Source organism: Anabrus simplex, chromosome 4, assembly GCF_040414725.1.
Source record: "Anabrus simplex isolate iqAnaSimp1 chromosome 4, ASM4041472v1, whole genome shotgun sequence".
NCBI lineage: Eukaryota > Metazoa > Arthropoda > Insecta > Orthoptera > Tettigoniidae > Anabrus > Anabrus simplex.
The window spans coordinates 414,905,217-414,924,958 of NC_090268.1; the positions used below are offsets into that span (position 1 = coordinate 414,905,217).

At 36.6% G+C, this 19,742-nt stretch overlaps 2 protein-coding genes across 3 annotated transcripts in view; one reads left to right on the forward strand and one right to left on the reverse strand.

Moving 5' to 3' along the window:
- Nucleotides 1-19,742, forward strand: part of pch2 (pachytene checkpoint 2 protein) — a 171,623-nt gene that overhangs the window by 118,607 nt on the left and 33,274 nt on the right. For both annotated transcript variants that reach the window (XM_067145887.2, XM_067145888.2), the window contains one exon: nt 6,068-6,261. In XM_067145887.2, coding sequence (XP_067001988.1) covers nt 6,068-6,261 — 194 coding nt within the window. The remainder of the gene's footprint in view (nt 1-6,067; nt 6,262-19,742) is intronic.
- Nucleotides 5,656-19,742, reverse strand: part of Rift (Riboflavin transporter) — a 256,069-nt gene continuing 241,982 nt past the window's right edge. The window contains exon 3 of the mRNA XM_067145886.2: nt 5,656-5,749. Coding sequence (XP_067001987.2) covers nt 5,741-5,749 — 9 coding nt within the window. The 3' untranslated portion in view covers nt 5,656-5,740. The remainder of the gene's footprint in view (nt 5,750-19,742) is intronic.

Sequence of the window (19,742 nt, forward strand, 5' to 3'; positions counted from 1 at the left end):
GATATAACAGTTACGCGTAAGGTTAACACTTTTGATTTCCAAATATTTAGAAAACCGACACAATCATCTACAACTATAAACAATTCCTCTTTACACCCGAGTTCACATAAACAAGCATCTTTTCACAGTCTAATTTATAGAGCACTTAGAATCCCTCTATCTCCCAAGAATTTGAAGAAAGAATTAAATTATATTAGATACCTCGCTAAACAAAATGGTTTCAAAATAGAAATGATCAACAAATTAATCAATAAAATTAAGAACAAATTATCTACGAATCTGATACCAGAAAAGACCAAAAAAACTGAGTATGCTACATTCACTTTTAATAATCCAGCTATACACCAGATTACTAGCGTATTCAAGAAACATAATTTTAATATAGCTTTTAGAACTACTAATACTAACCAGTCCATATTCCTTAATCATAAAAAAGTTAATTATGATAAGAATCGTTATTTAGGATCGGGAGTATACAGACTTAAATGTACTCAGTGTAATTTTTCATATGTTGGACAGACTGGGAGAAATTTTATGACAAGATACATGGAACATGTTAACGCGGAAAAACATAGGAAATACTCAGCGATGAGTTTGCATATGAGGGAGACTGGTCACAGATTTGAATCCATAGAGAAAGACTTAGCGATAATTAGAAACATACAAAAAGGAAGAATGCTGAACGAATTAGAAAGTTTATACATCTATTTAGATCAGACGTACAATAAGCAAAAGAATCTCATTGAAACCACGGACAATAAAAGTATGCTACATGAATTAATGCCGGAATTATTAAAGTCAGTTAGTTCGAATAAATTTAGGATACCTAATATATTTAATTCTTCAAACCCTAATACTCCTCCCATACCTACAGATATTAGGCCTACTTCCAGCAATGCAGTTGACTCCGCCCCTTTGTCAGCCTCGTCACATTTGACTCCACCCATCCTCTCCTCCCTTCCGCACTCCCCTATTCCTTCCCCTCCGAGTTCACTACCGCCTCTGCAGCACAGTTATAACACCAGACTCAGAGCCAACAGATGGGCAGCAACCAACTCAACAGTAGTTAACAAATAACAACTTCCACTTACATGTAAGTCCTCATCTGTTTCAAAATTATGTAAGACTGAATTCTCTCCTTACGTTCAAATTCTTATTTCTTCTTTTCCTTCTCTTACAGAAAACTTATTTCTGCATCTGTTGACATTTTCTGGCAAGGATTCAGCCATTTTATTACCTACCGGTGCTAACGGCCTCTTACAATTTTTCAATAGACGCTTCTGCCTTACTTGCTACGAATTTCATCAGCAGCCTTGATAAGATTGTATTCATGACAATCAAGTTTATGCTTGTGTACACGCCCTCATGTCGTTGGCTTTTTATTACTACCACTTTGATTTTCCAATATTTTATATGAACTGTTTTAATTAGAATTTTAATAGAAGTTTTAGTCTCCGACAAGATTATAGTTTAATCATAAGACAGTTTTCCATTAGCATCTTTTTATTTTATCATTTTTCACATTTTTATTGTTCCGAATTTTAATAACAGACTAAACTTTTAACTTCCACTTTTTATTTTAGTTGTATTTTTGATGATTGTATTTAACTTCCACTTTTAATTTAGTTGTATTTTTGATTATTGTATTTAGGCTGAAGATGCCCTTAATTGAGGGCGAAACATGTCCCATGTAACTACGAATTTAATTATGTAACAACTATAAGTGAAAATATAAGTATTGAATAGGTGGAATAAATTGAAACACCTTTATTATTGTTGAACTGTTACATACCACTTAGTCGAGCAGCTCTTCTTCTTTCTCTCAGTTCTTCCCAACCCAAACATTGCAACATTTTTGTAACGCTACTCTTTTGTCAGAAATCACCCAGAACAAATCGAGCTGCTTTTCTTTGGATTTTTTCCAGTTCTTGAATCAGGTAATCCTGGTGAGGGTCCCATACACTGGAACCATACTCTAGTTGGGGTCTTACCAGAGACTTATATGCACTCTCCTTTACATCCTTACTACAACCCCTAAACACCCTCATAACCATGTGCAGAGATCGGTACCCTTTATTTACAATCCCATTTATGTGATTACCCCAATGAAGATCTTTCCTTATATTAACACCAAGATACTTACAATGATCCCCAAAAGGAACTTTCACCCCATCAACGCAGTAATTAAGACTGAGAGGACTTTTCCTATTTGTGAAACTCACAACCTGACTTTTAGCCCCGTTTATCAACATACCATTGCCTGCTGTCCATCTCACAATATTTTCGACGTCACGTTGCAGTTCCTCACAATCTTGTAACTTATTTATCACTCTATAGAGAATAACATCATCCGCAAAAAGCCTTACCTCCGATTCCACTCCTTTACTCATATCATTTATATATATAAGAAAACATAAAGGTCCGATAACACTGCCCTGAAGAACTCCCCTCTCAACTATTACAGGGTCAGACAAAGCTTCACCTACTCTAACTCTCTGAGATCTATTTTCTAGAAATATAGCAACCCATTCAGTCACTCTTTTGTCTAGTCCAATTGCACTCATTTTTGCCAGTAGTCTCCCATGATCCACCCTATCAAATGCTTTAGACATGTCAATCGCGATACAGTCCATTTGACCTCCAGAATCCAAGATATCTGCTGTATCTTGCTGGAATCCTACAAGTTGAGCTTCAGTGGAATAACCTTTCCTAAAACCGAATTGCCTTCTATCGAACCAGTTATTAATTTCACAAACATGTCTAATATAATCAGAAAGAATGCCTTCCCAAAGCTTACATACAATGCATGTCAAACTTACTGGCCTGTAATTTTCAGCTTTATGTCTATCACCCTTTCCTTTATACACAGGGGCTACTATAGCAACTCTCCATTCATCTGGTATAGCTCCTTTGGCCAAACAATAATCAAATAAGTACTTCAGATATGGTACTATATCCCAACCCATTGTCTTTAGTATATCCCCAGAAATCTGATCAATTCCAGGCGCTTTCCTAGTTTTCAACTTTTGTATCTTATTGTAAATGTCATTGTTATCATATGTAAATTTTATTACTTCTTTGGCCTTAGTCTCTTCCTCTATATCGACATTATCCTTGTAACCAACAATCTTTACATACTGCTGACTGAATACTTCTGCCTTTTGGAGATCCTCACATACACACTCCCCTTGTTCATTAATTATTCCTGGAATGTCCTTCTTGGAACCTGTTTCTGCCTTAAAATACCTATACATACCCTTCCATTTTTCACTAAAATTTGTATGACTGCCAATTATGCGTGCCATCATGTTATCCTTAGCTGCCTTCTTTGCTAGATTCAATTTTCTAGTAAGTTCCTTCAATTTCTCCTTACTTCCACAGCCATTTCTAACTCTATTTCTTTCCAGTCTGCACCTCCTTCTTAGTCTCTTTATTTCTCTATTATAATAAGGTGGGTCTTTACCATTCCTTACCACCCTTAAAGGTACAAACCTGTTTTTGCATTCCTCAACAATTTCTTTAAACCCATCCCAGAGTCTGTTTACATTTTTATTTACCGTTTTCCACCGATCATAGTTACTTTTTAGAAACTGCCTCATACCTGCTTTGTCAGCCATATGGTACTGCCTAACAGTCCTACTTTTAAGACCTTCCTTTCTATCACATTTGTTTTTAACTACCACAAAAACAGCTTCATGATCACTAATACCATCTATTACTTCAGTTTCCCTATAGAGCTCATCTGGTTTTATCAGCACCACATCCAAAATATTTTTCCCTCTGGTTGGTTCCATCACTTTCTGAATCAGCTGTCCTTCCCATATTAACTTATTTGCCATTTGTTGGTCATGCTTCCTGTCGTTCGCATTTCCTTCCCAATTGACATCTGGCAAATTCAGATCTCCCGCTACAATCACATTTCTTTCCATGTCGTTTCCCACATAGCTGACTATCCTATCAAATAATTCCGAATCCGCATCAGTGCTACCCTTTCCCGATCTGTACACTCCAAATATATCAAGTTGCCTATTGTCTTTAGAAATGAGCCTTACACCTAGAATTTCATGTGTCTCATCTTTAACTTTTTCGTAGCTTTCCAGGACCTAGGAAGTCTTTCATTTTCACACCCTTCATGGCCCGTGTCTTTTATATATATATATAACTTCATTTTTCAAGGTATCGGACCCTTTCAGTTTTTCCCTCTGATTAGTGTTAATAGAGGATGATTGCCCAGTTGAACTTTCTCTTAAAACAATAATCACTAAAACCTCCCTATTTTTAATGCCAGTGATTAATTAGTTTTAATTTCATCACCACGTATTAAAAAATTTAAGTAATTTGGATTCAAATAATAAGGCAAATGTGTAAGATTCTGTACTTTAACTAGAGGCTGCGGCCATTCTTCTCATTCTAGCCCTTTCCCATCCTGTAATTTCAACTGGATCTCTCACCAGAAAACGTTGAAAATCAACCCAAACTTTCCATGCAAAGTGTGTTAAATGCCTTTGTTGGCCCCAGTGACAATGTACTGTTGGTGCAGACATTGTAAAGAAGAATTTGCATCCTTCTTTTCTGAAGAGGGTACTTTGGTTTACTGCAACAGCATTCTGGAAGTTATGCTGAAACTATGAGCAACTCTCTATGACCCTACCCACTGGAGACTTTTTATTGATGGCTCCAGTACGTATTCTGTTAGGTCTACAATCAGGTTACACAAAGCACCCCTGCTGTCTTTGTGACTGGAAGTCGAGCAAGGTCACATCACTGGACCCAAAAGAAATCGGCATGTGGACAGTGGATCTTAAGCTCAAGAAACTTTTTTTTTTTTTTTTTTTTTTAATTTTAATTTTTTTAAAATAGAAAGGCTTATTGACAAGTCCAACAAATTGTTACCTCTGCTTCCTATTAAGCTAGGGCTTAAGAAGCAGTTCATTAAGGCTGTGAACAATGAAGGTGATGAATGCTTTCAGTACCTGGGTCATTGAGTCCAGGTATCAGTAATGTTGAAATCAAGTAGTGTATCTTCACAGGTCCAGATGTCAGAAAGCTTCTTTCTGATGGTAATTTTGAAGATGTTATGTGTGCAGCAGAATGATAGGCATGGAAAGCATTCCAGGATGTATTCAGAAACTTCCTTGGCAACACAAAGGGTCTAGACTACAAACAAATGTTTGACAGAATGCTTGTTACTTTCTAAGATTTAGGCTGCAGTATAAGCTTAGAGGTGCACGTATGACATTCACATCTGGACTATTTCCCTGAGAACCTAGGAATGCTGGGTGAAGAGCAAGGGGAATGATTCCACCAGGATCTAAGTGAAATGGCACAAGAACATGCTGGCAGATTACTACTTATTACTGAAGAGAGAAAATCTGAATACAGCTCACAAGCAAAGAGCAGTGCAAAGAAGCTTCTAAAAATAAGTCAAATCATAAAACTGAAGCCATGGATTTTCCATTCTAGAACATTTTACCAATAAAACAGTAAACAAAGAAGTATATACAGATGCTTTTAATACAGTATAGTGTTTTTCTTCAAATCTGTACACAGTACTGTGCATTATATATTTTTATAAATATAATTGTGTAATATAAGAGTGTTCAGATGAATAAAAATAAGAAGAAAAGCATTCCATACATGTGGTAATAGTATTAATCTATATTCGTAAGAGTCTTATACATTTATTTTATTTTGGAGAGAAACCTGATGTGATGGAGAAAAATTGGCTTTGGTTCCAGATTCAGCTTGCCTGAAATATAAAAATCTTATTTGAACATCATGAAATAATCAGAAAGTGTAAGTTTGCAGGCCAGTTTTATTAAATACAGTATGCAAACAGTATGCAACTGAGGCATGAAAATATTTACAGTCATTAATTAGTTTTAATTTCATCACCATGTCTCAAAACTTGAAGTACCGGTAATTCAGATTCAAATAAAAAGGCTGATTTATTTATTTATTTATTTATTGTGAACATAACAGGTCATTAGTCCTCATTGGTTTTCAGCCGTAAAATATTGAAATAAATTGCTGTATTGAGCTAATTTTATTTGTTTTATTGTTTTAGAGTGGAAAGTTGGTTATGAAAATGTTCATGGAGATACGAGAGTTGCTGGAGAATCCAAGGGCTCTTGTGTTCGTCTTGATTGACGAAGTTGAAAGTCTCACTCATGCTCGCCAATCGTCTTTAATGGGGACTGAGCCTTCCGACTCCATTCGAGTTGTAAATGCTCTTCTAACTCAAATTGATCAGTTACGAAGGTAATTTAAAATCCTGCTTGACTAACATTATAGTCTCTATCGGTTGCAAAATTCTTTCTTGTTTTTTTCCCCCAGGTTTGTTACCAGCCTGTACAAGTTATAGTTGATTCATTTATCCATATTGAGTAAAGTGTAATGTTGTGTTGGGAATTATATGCTCTAAGAGATTCCAAAATATGCACTAAAATATGCCCAAATATACATTTACATATGAACTAAAAGCTTTCATGCGGTAAGCTTACTGTTGTGTAGGATACATGAAAAAGACAAAATACTAGCAGTATAACACGAAATCTTCAAATATCTAATTGTAAATATAAACACGTTACACTAACACATTGTTCATAACCTTTCATACGGTTCAACCAAAACTTATTTCATAAATCCCTGAAATATAATAATTTTCTCCATATTTTCTGGTTCTAGCTTACTCCTGTTCATAGAAACATACATATTTACTGGCAAAATTCTGACTTTTTTGTCTTCTGATATTACAACCGAAAACTCTGATGCCAGTAATCGATTGAGGAAATATTTTACTGGCTAACTTAATTTCTATACAGCCTGGATGATGGCAGCATGATGCTGTTTGATGTTTTAAATTTATTACATGATATTTTTAACAAATACGCTCTGTTTTACTGCACAGTATTTCAGTTACACTGATTCATAAACCTCCACTACTGGCCTGTCATAGTATTGATTGAGTTTGGATGCCTGGTCTGAAAGGAAACTAAATCACTCAACATCTTGTTCCCTATATGCCAAATCCAATTGCACACAATTTCCACTGATGGCCTTCGTATTTTGTCTCCCAGAATAAGCCCGTGCACACTGTCAACCATCCAGTTATGATCCACCATACACAGGGTGTCCTTGAATGGCTTGTTTATGGATATATCCACAGGCTGCAGTATGGATGTTAGACCGCCAGAAATTACTGCCAGATCAGTCTTGATGTCGGTCAACAGCTGCTTCATGTTATCTGCTAAATATTCTCTAAAACTGTCCACGAGTAGAGCTGGGAGTCAAAGCAATGACCCAGGCAGGTTTCTCCCAACTGTACGAATCCAATCATTTACCAGGGATAGGTCCACCCAGCAGTTCTCTTGAACACAAACATGTTTTCCACTGGGAAGTTTCATCTTCAGCAATTTTAGTTTAAATATAACATACAGAGGTAGTTTCTTTCCATTCGCAGTTACCGCAAGCATGACTGTGCATCTTTGTTTCTCACTTCCTGTAGTCCGCACAGTAACACTTGATTTTTCCCTCTCTTCAGTGGTTCAGTTCTGAGGCACATCAAAATCCACTGATGCATGGTTGTTGATGCCTATTTATGAAAACAAGTACACCTTCTCTTTTAAAGTTTATAATTTGTTTGTTGTAGTCTTCTGGCATTCTTTGCTCAGTGATGTTCAGTGTCTCCATGAGAGGTTATTTTGCTTCATAAATCCATTCATCCAACCCTTGCTCACTGACAAACTGATTCTGTGCTTTGTGACCATCATACATGCCTTAAATTTCATCATTACATGGGTAACTACATATCCATCGCTACATTGAACCTGAAATGCTTGAAAGAAGAATACCGAATGATGGTGTGCACCAATCAACCTGGAAAACATCACAAATTTTGGACCAGAACGCCTACATCACGCAGGTGAACAGGAAGAGTGGTAGAAAACTATAAGCATCCTTACACAACGCTCTCTTACCGGGCGAGTTGGCCGTGCAGTTACGGGCGCGCAGCTGTGAGCTTTCATCCGGGAGAAAGTGGGTTCGAACCCCACTGTCGGCAGCCCTGAAAATGGTTTTCCGTAATTTCCCATTTTCAACCCAGGCAAATGGTGGGCGAATTCCTTCCCACTCTTAGACCTTTCCTATCCCATCGTCGCTATAAGACCTATCTTTGTCGGTGTGGCGTAAAGCAAGTTGTAAAAAAAAAACCACAAAGCCTTGCACCTACCACTAATGACCTTGAGGTAACTCGTTATCAGAGGAGCCAAGAAGGGGAAGAAATAAAGATGATTTTCAAGCTTTAGAGGAGTAGAGATTCATAACTACAACTGGGATGTGTGACATAAGATGGAATCGTTTTTCCTCTATTGCATCCTTGAGAAATTGGGATGTGTGAAATAAGCCAGAGCGAGAATTATTCCCATAAATACAAGTAGTTATGTACAGAGAAAAGTCCTTTCAAACATCAAAAGATAAAACAGGGCAATAAACTAAGATTAATAAGATGCCACCATCAGAATCTTTAAGTCCATTATTTTTTTACAAGGATATTTGTAAAATTCTGCTTCTCGTAATTGCTACGTTTTGCACTAGCCACATCCACATTTTTTATGTCGGCATCAAACCCGCTCAAACTTCCAGAATGCTCCACACTCCTTGTTTCCAATTGCTTGATACTATTGGATAGACTATGAAAATTTGATTTTACTTAATGTTGTTACACACTCTCTCTCTCTCTCTCTCTCTCTCTCTCTCTCTGCTTTGATTTAGTGATATATCCAGCCTCACCCTAATTGAGTCTTTTGCCTGAAACACTTCAATGAATATAAGAATTTATGTCAAAAGTAGATGAAAGCCCCCAGCTGCATTAAATGTCCCGCATAGCTCCTGATCAAATTCTTCTGCCACATTGGTTTTGGTGGCTTTCAAGTAGTTCTCATTGAATAACTGTTTCTAGTGGGTATTTAGTTTTCATGACCACACCATTCTTGAAATAAACTTTCAGCTTATTAGGTTGTGTTGAGTACATAATAGCACATGCTGAAGATATGTTAAGTACAGAAAGAAATGGCCATGTGGACACCAATGGGAATCAACACCCACATCCCCAACAAACCTTCTGATTTCATAATGGATGTTCTACCGATTGAGTTGTGACCTAATGGATGTTTTACCAATTGAGTTGTGGTGACCTAAATCACATTTGTTCTGTTGGAAAGGATCTGAGCTACTTCCAACGCATTTCCAGATGCACGATTGTCACCAGCTGTGGGCCAATTCAAGTTAATTCCATATTTACTCGAAAATCAGCCACCATTGCATATTAGCTGCATTCCTAATTTTTTACCAAAATATTTGCATAATTTTTTGCCCAACCATATCCAATTTACAGGCTTGCTGCAAGAATGTGCGTCTACAGTAACAAAAGGAAACAGACACTGCTTTGCAGAGTCGAATTCAACCATTGTTGAGCTTATTAGTAAATATTTTCTATAGGAAACGTTAACTGCTACACAGCTTCATTCAAGCTAAAAGTGGTAAAATTCACAGAAAAAATGGTAACAAAACATTGGCTGTGAGTTTTCTGTTCATAAAAAGCAAGTGAGGATTTGGAGAAAGCAGCAAGTGGAATTTAAAAATCACTAATTCATCCAGGCATGCTTTTTGTGGCCCAAAACAGGGCCAAGTTCCCAGGTGTTGAGGAAGTGTTGTTGGAATGGGATAGGGAAATACATAATTAACAGTTGCATTGTTTCCAATGAAAATGTTATAACTAAAACCAAGGAAAATTGCACATACCTATGATATTCCGGGAAACTTACTCCTGGTAAATTGCAGTTGGGTGACATGAGTTTATGTGGCATAATAACTTGTTAGTGTATCTTAAAATGTCCTGTGCTAAAAAACTGTACCAATAAAGTTACAGAGTTTCACAAGCATGTAATCTGGTTTAAGGCAGCAGAACTCGTACCGTATCTTGCAGATTGGCAATGCTGACCAAACCCCTGTGTATTGTGACATGCCAAGTAATACTACTGATTTTGAGAAGGGAGTGGCAAGTCTTCTAATTTAAACAGTAACGAAAAGTTACATTGTACACTAATGTTGGCCATTTCTGCAAATGGCCGTAAACTATCTTCGAATGATATAATATTTAAAGTCAAGACATTACTGAAGACCATCACATTTCCGACTGGTATCCACATACGTGCTCAAGTAAAAGGCTGGATGGATGAGAAAATGGATCTGACTGGGTGCGTTCTGTGTGGCAACGAAGACCTGGCATGCTGTTCTGAAAGCAGACCTTACTTGTGCTGGACAGCTTGAAGTGTGATAAACTGATATAACTTGAAAACAATATTCTCTCAACCATGGGTAAATAATGCAAGTATCAAGCTAGAATTATTATTATTATTATTATTATTATTATTATTATTATTATTATTATTATTATTATTATTACATCATATGTAGACATGATACGATAGCGTTGTTTGTGAGGTTATGTCATGAAACATGTGCTGTACATAAATATTTATGTGAGTTCAGTTAATGTAAATACCTGTAAATTAATATTATATAATTTATTATTACCTGTATATGATGTGTAATCCGCTACAGAATTGTGAAACACACTGTAACATCCAGAATGGCTGTAGATCAGACGAGAACAATGGAGAATATTCTGTACACTATATCTATGTATTAGGCACTCTAGAATTTACGAGAAGGTATTTTCATAACGCATCTCTCTAGAAGCCTGGCCAGGCACATATGAAAAAAGAGGTGGTCTTGATGGTAGAGACGGGTTATTGTTTAGTAAGTCATGGTTTAACAGGAGTTGTTCTGACCAGACGTGCGTCGTGCTAACGAGTGTTTGTAGCATGTGAATTGGTTTAGTAAAGTTGGTAGTTGACATGCAGTGGTTGCAGTCTCCATGTTGAAGTGATAGGCAATTGTTAAAATGGTGGCTTATTGATGTTCTCGGAGTGAAGTGTTTTGTTTATGTTACAGTGATAAAGGTTATGTATGTTTAATTTGTAAGTAATTGTAAATAAATCCATGTGCGCAAGTTGACAGCATTTTGTGTGCGTCATTGTGGTACATCAAGCTTTAGAGACTACCTTCTTGATGCTGTGAAGGAAGACCTTGGAGCTAATAAAACCGATCTTGGCTGTAATTCTGGACGGTGTTACATCAATCTTGCAACCTTTGGACACGTCAGTGAACAAACCATTTAAAGACCATTTGTGGTGAAAATATTCTGACTGGATGGGTGCTGGAAACCATGCTAAGTAGTAAGTATCCATCACTCCAGCTGATCTGTCAGTAGATCATTCAGTTTTGGGATAACACATTAGAAGCAATAGTCTTCAAGAGCTTCATGAAAACTGGGATTTCCAATGTGCACATCTGACAGCACTAAAGATGAAGCTATGTGGTCTGATGGAAATGGTAATGATTCAGGGAGTGATGTTTATGTAGATGAAAGTGAAACAGGCCACTCTGCTAATGATTTTGGGTAAACATTTATGTGCAATGCTTTTTAATGAACATGGTACTGTATGATTATATGTATTTTTTTCCTTCCAAGATTTTTAAAACCGGGTGAGTTGGCCGTGCGGTTAGGGGCGCGCAGCTGTGAGCTTGCATCCGGGAGATAGTGGGTTCGAATCCCACTGTCGGCAGCCTGAAGATGGTTTCCCATTTTCACACCAGGCAAATGCCGGGGCTGTACCTTAATTAAGGTCACAGCCGCTTCCTTTCCACTCGGTCTTTCCTATCCCATCGTCGCCAAAAGACCTCTCTGTGTCGGTGCGACGTAAAGCAAAATAAATTTTTTTAAATGTAAACAATATAGCCCCTCTGTAAGTGATAAGCCTACTGTGTTGGTGAATTATGAATGGAATAGAAACTAATTAATAGCCTCCTTGTACAGTATCAATCTTTCTACATGTTTTGTAAGTTTTTAAATAAAATCTTTTGAGTGTACGTTGAAGGTTAGGTCAAATGTTCCACCTTTACAATACTAAGATTCTTTATTAACTAAATATTTACATGATTTTTAATTATATCGGGACATGTTTCGTCTACCTTGTAGACATCATCAGCCATAAAAACTTTTGAGAAAAAGCTACAAGGACAAGGACAAAGTAACACATTAAAATAATTCGGATAACCGAATATGTCATTTAAAATGGTGAAGAATTCAGAACTGTTTTGAGCACAGCACTTAAGAATACAGTTGACATTAAAATTAAAATTGTCCACATGGGATGATACAGTAAAAACTTGCGTTAAAATTCTTCCTTTTTGTGTGATGTGTTAATATATAATATTCTGTTATGTCGTGAAGGCTTGATAATGAATTGCACAATGTTCATTCCAATAGGATAATAACGATGTATAAGAAAACCAGCGAGCATATGTTAAAGCCGTCTTATTGGTGTAGTATTGGCATTTCCTGTTGAGAAGTTAGGTGGAAAATTTGAACGTGATGACGTAATGTGGAATGTGCAGTAGAGTGCCCTAGAATAAGAAAGATAGCTGTTGTTAGTGTTAAAATAGGCAAGTTTTTGTGTCTTGAGATGTAAAGTAATGAGAAGTGCGGCACATCTGATTACTTACGTTCTCGCCTGTCTGACAGCGACTAGTTCAGTGTGGAAGCCTGTGGTTGACTGAGAGCGAACTATGGAGGTCGTGTGTGAAGGGAGCCGCCATGAGGGGAAATTAGGGGAAGGTTAGGATCAGTAGGCGGGAAGCCGTCACATGGAAGCTTGTTATTGGATTTGTTAAAGTAAGAACTATTGAGCAATGTCTCAAAAATTACGTTCGCAGTTTCGGAAATTTCATTTAAATTGTGAAAGGGATTGCATTTATGATCTATATTAATATAGATGTTTTCTAAAACATTGAGTAAAGTGCTTTTATTATGAAAATAAAGAATTTTTAAGTCCTGTTCTATGGAAGTGAAGGAATGATTGGATTCTGTCATGTGAGTACTCATGGCGGAGTACCTTCTATGTTTAGCGGCGTTGATATGTTCCTTATATCTAACTGAAAAGCCTCTTCCGGTTTGCCCAATGTAGCTCGCGGAACATTGGTTACACTTTAACTTATAAACGCCTGACCTATTATATTTATTCGTAGTGTTGTTAATTTTATGTTGGTTGTAAAAAAGATTAGTATTATTATTGACTGTTTTAAAAGCAATGTTGATCTTATGTTTCTTGAGGGTATTGGTGATATCATAAATCTTACTATTTGTATAAGTGAAAGTGGCATATTTGTCTGTTTTTCTTTTTGTTTCTCTAAGTAAAGTTGAACTGGATTTGTTAGTAACTTTATTGATTATCCTGTCAATGAAATGCCTACTAAAACCATTTTTACTCGCTATTAAGCGGATAAATTCAAGTTCTTTTTTACGATTAGCATTTGATAAAGGGACGTGAAAAGCTCTGTGGATTAAACTATAAAAGGTTGCTCTTTTTTGAGATTCCGGATGCGTTGAGTCTTGTCGAATAGTATTAATAGTTTGGGTGGGCTTCCTAAATATGGTATAAGAGAATTTGTTGGAGCTATTGTTAATAGTGACATCTAAGAAGTTTAATGAATTATTGACTTCCGCTTCGGAAGTAAACTTGATCCATGGATCAACTGCATTCAACTGTTCAAGAACGATATCACCGTTGGAGACGTTGTGATCTATTAAAGTAAATGTATCATCAACAAAGCGTGTCCAGAATACGATACCTTTAATTTTGTTAAGAATTTTGGAATTTTCCAAGTGGTCTAAATAAAATTCCAAAATTCTTAACAAAATTAAAGGTATCGTATTCTGGACACGCTTTGTTGATGATACATTTACTTTAATAGATCACAACGTCTCCAACGGTGATATCGTTCTTGAACAGTTGAATGCAGTTGATCCATGGATCAAGTTTACTTCCGAAGCGGAAGTCAATAATTCATTAAACTTCTTAGATGTCACTATTAACAATAGCTCCAACAAATTCTCTTATACCATATTTAGGAAGCCCACCCAAACTATTAATACTATTCGACAAGACTCAACGCATCCGGAATCTCAAAAAAGAGCAACCTTTTATAGTTTAATCCACAGAGCTTTTCACGTCCCTTTATCAAATGCTAATCGTAAAAAAGAACTTGAATTTATCCTCTTAATAGCGAGTAAAAATGGTTTTAGTAGGCATTTCATTGACAGGATAATCAATAAAGTTACTAACAAATCCAGTTCAACTTTACTTAGAGAAACAAAAAGAAAAACAGACAAATATGCCACTTTCACTTATACAAATAGTAAGATTTATGATATCACCAATACCCTCAAGAAACATAAGATCAACATTGCTTTTAAAACAGTCAATAATAATACTAATCTTTTTTACAACCAACATAAAATTAACAACACTACGAATAAATATAATAGGTCAGGCGTTTATAAGTTAAAGTGTAACCAATGTTCCGCGAGCTACATTGGGCAAACCGGAAGAGGCTTTTCAGTTAGATATAAGGAACATATCAACGCCGCTAAACATAGAAGGTACTCCGCCATGAGTACTCACATGACAGAATCCAATCATTCCTTCACTTCCATAGAACAGGACTTAAAAATTCTTTATTTTCATAATAAAAGCACTTTACTCAATGTTTTAGAAAACATCTATATTAATATAGATCATAAATGCAATCCCTTTCACAATTTAAATGAAATTTCCGAAACTGCGAACGTAATTTTTGAGGCATTGCTCAATAGTTCTTACTTTAACAAATCCAATAACAAGCTTCCATGTGACGGCTTCCCGCCTACTGATCCTAACCTTCCCCTAATTTCCCCTCATGGCGGCTCCCTTCACACACGACCTCCATAGTTCGCTCTCAGTCAACCACAGGCTTCCACACTGAACTAGTCGCTGTCAGACAGGCGAGAACGTAAGTAATCAGATGTGCCGCACTTCTCATTACTTTACATCTCAAGACACAAAAACTTGCCTATTTTAACACTAACAACAGCTATCTTCCTTATTCTAGGGCCCTCTACTGCACATTCCACATTACGTCATCACGTTCAAATTTTCCACCTAACTTCTCAACAGGAAATGCCAATACTACACCAATAAGACGGCTTTAACATATGCTCGCTGGTTTTCTTATACATCGTTATTATCCTATTGGAATGAACATTGTGCAATTCATTATCAAGCCTTCACGACATAACAGAATATTATATATTAACACATCACACAAAAAGGAAGAATTTTAACGCAAGTTTTTACTGTATCATCCCATGTGGACAATTTTAATTTTAATGTCAACTGTATTCTTAAGTGCTGTGCTCAAAACAGTTCTGAATTCTTCACCATTTTAAATGACATATTCGGTTATCCGAATTATTTTAATGTGTTACTTTGTCCTTGTCCTTGTAGCTTTTTCTCAAAAGTTTTTATGGCTGATGATGTCTACAAGGTAGACGAAACATGTCCCGATATAATTAAAAATCATGTAAATATTTAGTTAATAAAGAATCTTAGTATTGTAAAGGTGGAACATTTGACCTAACCTTCAACGTATACTCACGACAATACGGGCTTTATAATGAAGTTTATTTTATCTTTTGAGTGTATCGGTAAAATATTGTGTGAGGTAAGTTCAACAACACATGCTACATTACTCATTTCACACAGTATATATTGCTGTGTTAAACTTAACAATATTGATTTCTTTTGTTTGTTACTGATAACACCATATTAGTAACATGTGATGATCTTACATGCTCAGCACAGGAATGCGATTGAGCTCACAGTGGCCTTCACGATAAGGTGGAGGATGAATCGCTGACCAGGCACATACAAATCACCCAAGGCAGAAACACAGCGTGTGCATTTCCTAGAAGTTCACGTGTGGCTGACAGCAAATTTGACTTCTGATTTGCGGTTTATTGTAAAAATAAAAAGTATGGTTGAAGTAGATTACACTCGCCTTTTATCATGATTATGTGCAAGTAGGCTGGTCAAAACACACCGTACTTCGAGCATGTTCCCTGAGTAACTGTTTAAGTTTTGACTATTATCTCGCCATGTAGTGTAGTTTTTTGTTTGTTTTAAAGGCAGTACAGTAGAAGTCTGTTATAGCGAGAATTAATAATGGCGAAAAATTTACTCGCCGTAGCGGATTGTTGTTATATCCGATTTTTGTAAAAGTTGAAGGAAAACCCACACACATTAAAATCGGTATGGAACGGCAGTCGGCTTCTTCAAAACTTGTGTTTTTTTAGATTTCCAAACTACGGCTTACTCGTAAGTTATTTTTCTAATTCTGAGGTAACATGAATGCGTATTTTCAATTTCATTTGGAAAAATTTTAGTTGTATCACTCCAGTGGCTTCTGTGGCAAACGTTTCAATTTTCTAATTCAAACAGAGTCACCTAACGTAACTTAACCTCATATGTATCATGAAAATATATTTCGCTATAAATTACGCGGGAATAGTCTTTCCAAAATTTGACCAGATGTAAGAAAATACAGTGAAACTTCATAGTCCCGATTCACTTCGTATTAAATCTATTTGAAAATACCTCATTTATTGAGTCACAAATTTTCGTTATTACCATTCAGTACAATCACATTTTTCCCAGCCCTGAAAGAATTCTTTGTCATTCCTTGTGAAACGAACGTGAATACCAGCATAGATTAGAGCCCTCGCCACAGGAGGCAGGTCGGGGAAATTTAATGCGAAAACAGGAAATAGCCTTGAATTCCACTTCGGGAAGCAAGCCCTTAGCTTCAGGAAGGTTCAGTTTTGCTCTCCGGGTATCATTGATATTGCTGAGTAACCCAGTAAGCCTGTTTGTGCTTGTATTTTGCATTCCATTCAGATGTTAGAAATGTATTCTGTGTTGAGTGACACAGTGACAGGTAGAGAATATTTGTCGCGTGATAGACTATGTAAGGATTAGGAACATAATCACATAAAGTTGACTAGGCGTGGTGCATATTTGTCTTGTGGTAGCCCCGTTATAGATCTGAAAAAGTCGTGAAATCACTTAATAATGAGGACAAAAGCCAGGAAGTAGACGCGTATGTTGAAACTGGCACCTTCGGTTTTGACTCGAGTCGATCTAAGTGTTATCACATTCAAGATGACTGTCAAAATTCATTTCTCTCGCACATGGCCGAGTTTAACCTCCAAATTTGTGGTCGAAGAATGTGACCAGGAAACAATGTTTAACCCACTGGTCTGACATAAGGCTTCAGGTGACATTTGTTTCAGAAAGTGTGTGATCTGCAACAATGCGCTGATACTTTTATGAGATCCCACTGTAAACATTTTTATATATTTTGTTGTTAGGTGTTTTACACGCCTTATAACACACTATTTTTATTTAATAAGCCCCAGTGGAAAAGGTTTTCATATTTGTTCTCTCGTCTTTTTCACGCCTTTTTAATACTTTCATCGCATCTTTAGAAATGGTTGATAGCCTGTATCTTTCACTGTACCCGTGCATACATGATGTAGTAACCTGGGGTAATTTTTAACTTAACACAATTTAACACAAGATATTAAGGGGTTATATGTATGAATATGTTGTATATTTTATGTGTATTGCCAAGTTTCTCTTTACTGTCACGCAGCTGACGATGGCGCCGTAATTAGCACCAAAACTAGTACTGCAATTAAAGATATGTTGTAAAACATCTGACAACATTGTTTTTGTATTGAAAAAGGTGAAACCTGTATGATTTTATAATTAATTGAATGCACGCATGTTGGAAAAATAACATATAAAGTGTTTACATATTCGTGTTGGCTAGTTTTTATTCGGGTATTCAACAGTACATTTTCTTGCCTAACACATTATCTTTCCTTGTCCCCTGCAGAAATGCCTAAGGAGGTAATACTGAATAAACTAACCTCCAAAATCAACCATCCACTATGCGCCGTATTTTGGGCTGTATCACATTCTTGCTTAATTTCAGTACATAGTTTTAAGGGGGGCTGATGACCTTAGATGTTAGGCCCCTTTAAACAACAATCATCATCATCATCATAGTTTTAAAATTAAGCGATTGTTTACTTCAGCCTTTATTTCTAACGAGTTAACTACTGCTATGACCATGTTATTTACACATTTATTACGAAAATATGTTGTCTTTCATTTTGAATTGTGCTTATAGAATATCAGTCGACGGGTATTACTAATCAACTCCGATATTGCCTTCAAGTTCAAATGTTGATGGGAGTGTTTGCTAGTGCACATAGCGAAAAACCTACACTAGAGATGATCACATTGAGTATAATCGCCGGAGTGCATAAATATTGATAACAGAAAAAATTACTTACACTTAATCGCTTGTAATAATGGGTGCATCATTTATATGGTTCTCGCTGTAACTGAAGGCTAATACAAAGTATATTATAGGAATTTTCAAGAGACTGATAAAAGCTGTCATAACAGAGTTCTCGCTATATGCCGTACTCTCTATTGCAGACTTCTGCTGTAATTGGACTGAACACATACAGGCTGGATGGTATAAAATTGCAGTTAATATTTCCACAGTATGTTATGTAAAAAGCAACAGGACCACCGTCTGCTCCCAGTCTGATATCATCATGCGTAATGATACACAAATAAATTCCATCATCCTGAGATTGATAGCTGCATTATTAGTTAAAAGAATTTTATCAGTTCCACCTTTTCAATACAAAGTTTTGCAATGTCTTTAAATTACAAGTTAATTTGGTACTAGTTTTGACTTAAGGTCAAGGTCATCATCAGCCATAACGCAAATTGTACAATATATCAAATACTGTAGTCCAAAAACAATGTACAGTACAATAACATTAAAATGAACATGTGAGAGTTAAAACAGTGGCATCCGCTTGCCTTATTTTAATGTGTTGTGTGCACAATTTAATTGTTTAATATCATTGTGACCACCATTTATCTTCAGTTTTGACTTGTAATGGTACACTACAATATTCAAAATCTGTTTTAACTTTCACATGTTCTTTTTTTTTTGCTAGGGGCTTTACGTCGCACCGACACAGGTAGGTCTTATGGCGACGATGGGATAGAAAAGGCCTAGGAGTTGGAAGGAAGTGGCCGTGGCCTTAATTAAGGTACAGCCCCAGCATTTGCCTGGTGTGAAAATGGGAAACCACGGAAAACCATCTTCAGGGCTGCCGATAGTGAGATTCGAACCTACTATCTCCCGGATGCAAGCTCACAGCCGCGCGCCTCTACGCGCACGGCCAACTCGCCCGGTCAGGTTCATTTTAATGTCATTGTATTGTACATTGTTTTTAGACTATTTGATATATTTCGTGATAAGGCTGATGATGACCTTGACCTTAGGTCGAAACTAGTACAGAATTAAATTAACTTGTAATGTAAACACATTGTAAAACTTTGTATTGAAAAGGTGGAATTGATAAAATTCTTTTAACATTAATGTAATCACAGTTCAATACGGACCAATCAACATGAAGTTTATATCCCTTAATCGTTAGCTGCAGTCGCTTAAGTGTGGCCAGTATCCAGTATTCGGGAGATAGTGCGTTCGAACCCCACTGTCGGCAGCCCTGAAGGTGGTTTTCCTTGGTTTCCCATTTTTACATCAGGCAAATGCTGGGTCTGTACCTTAATTAAGGCCACGGCTGCATCCTTCCCACTTCTAGCCCTTCCCTGTCCCATCGTCGCCATAAGACCTATCTGTGT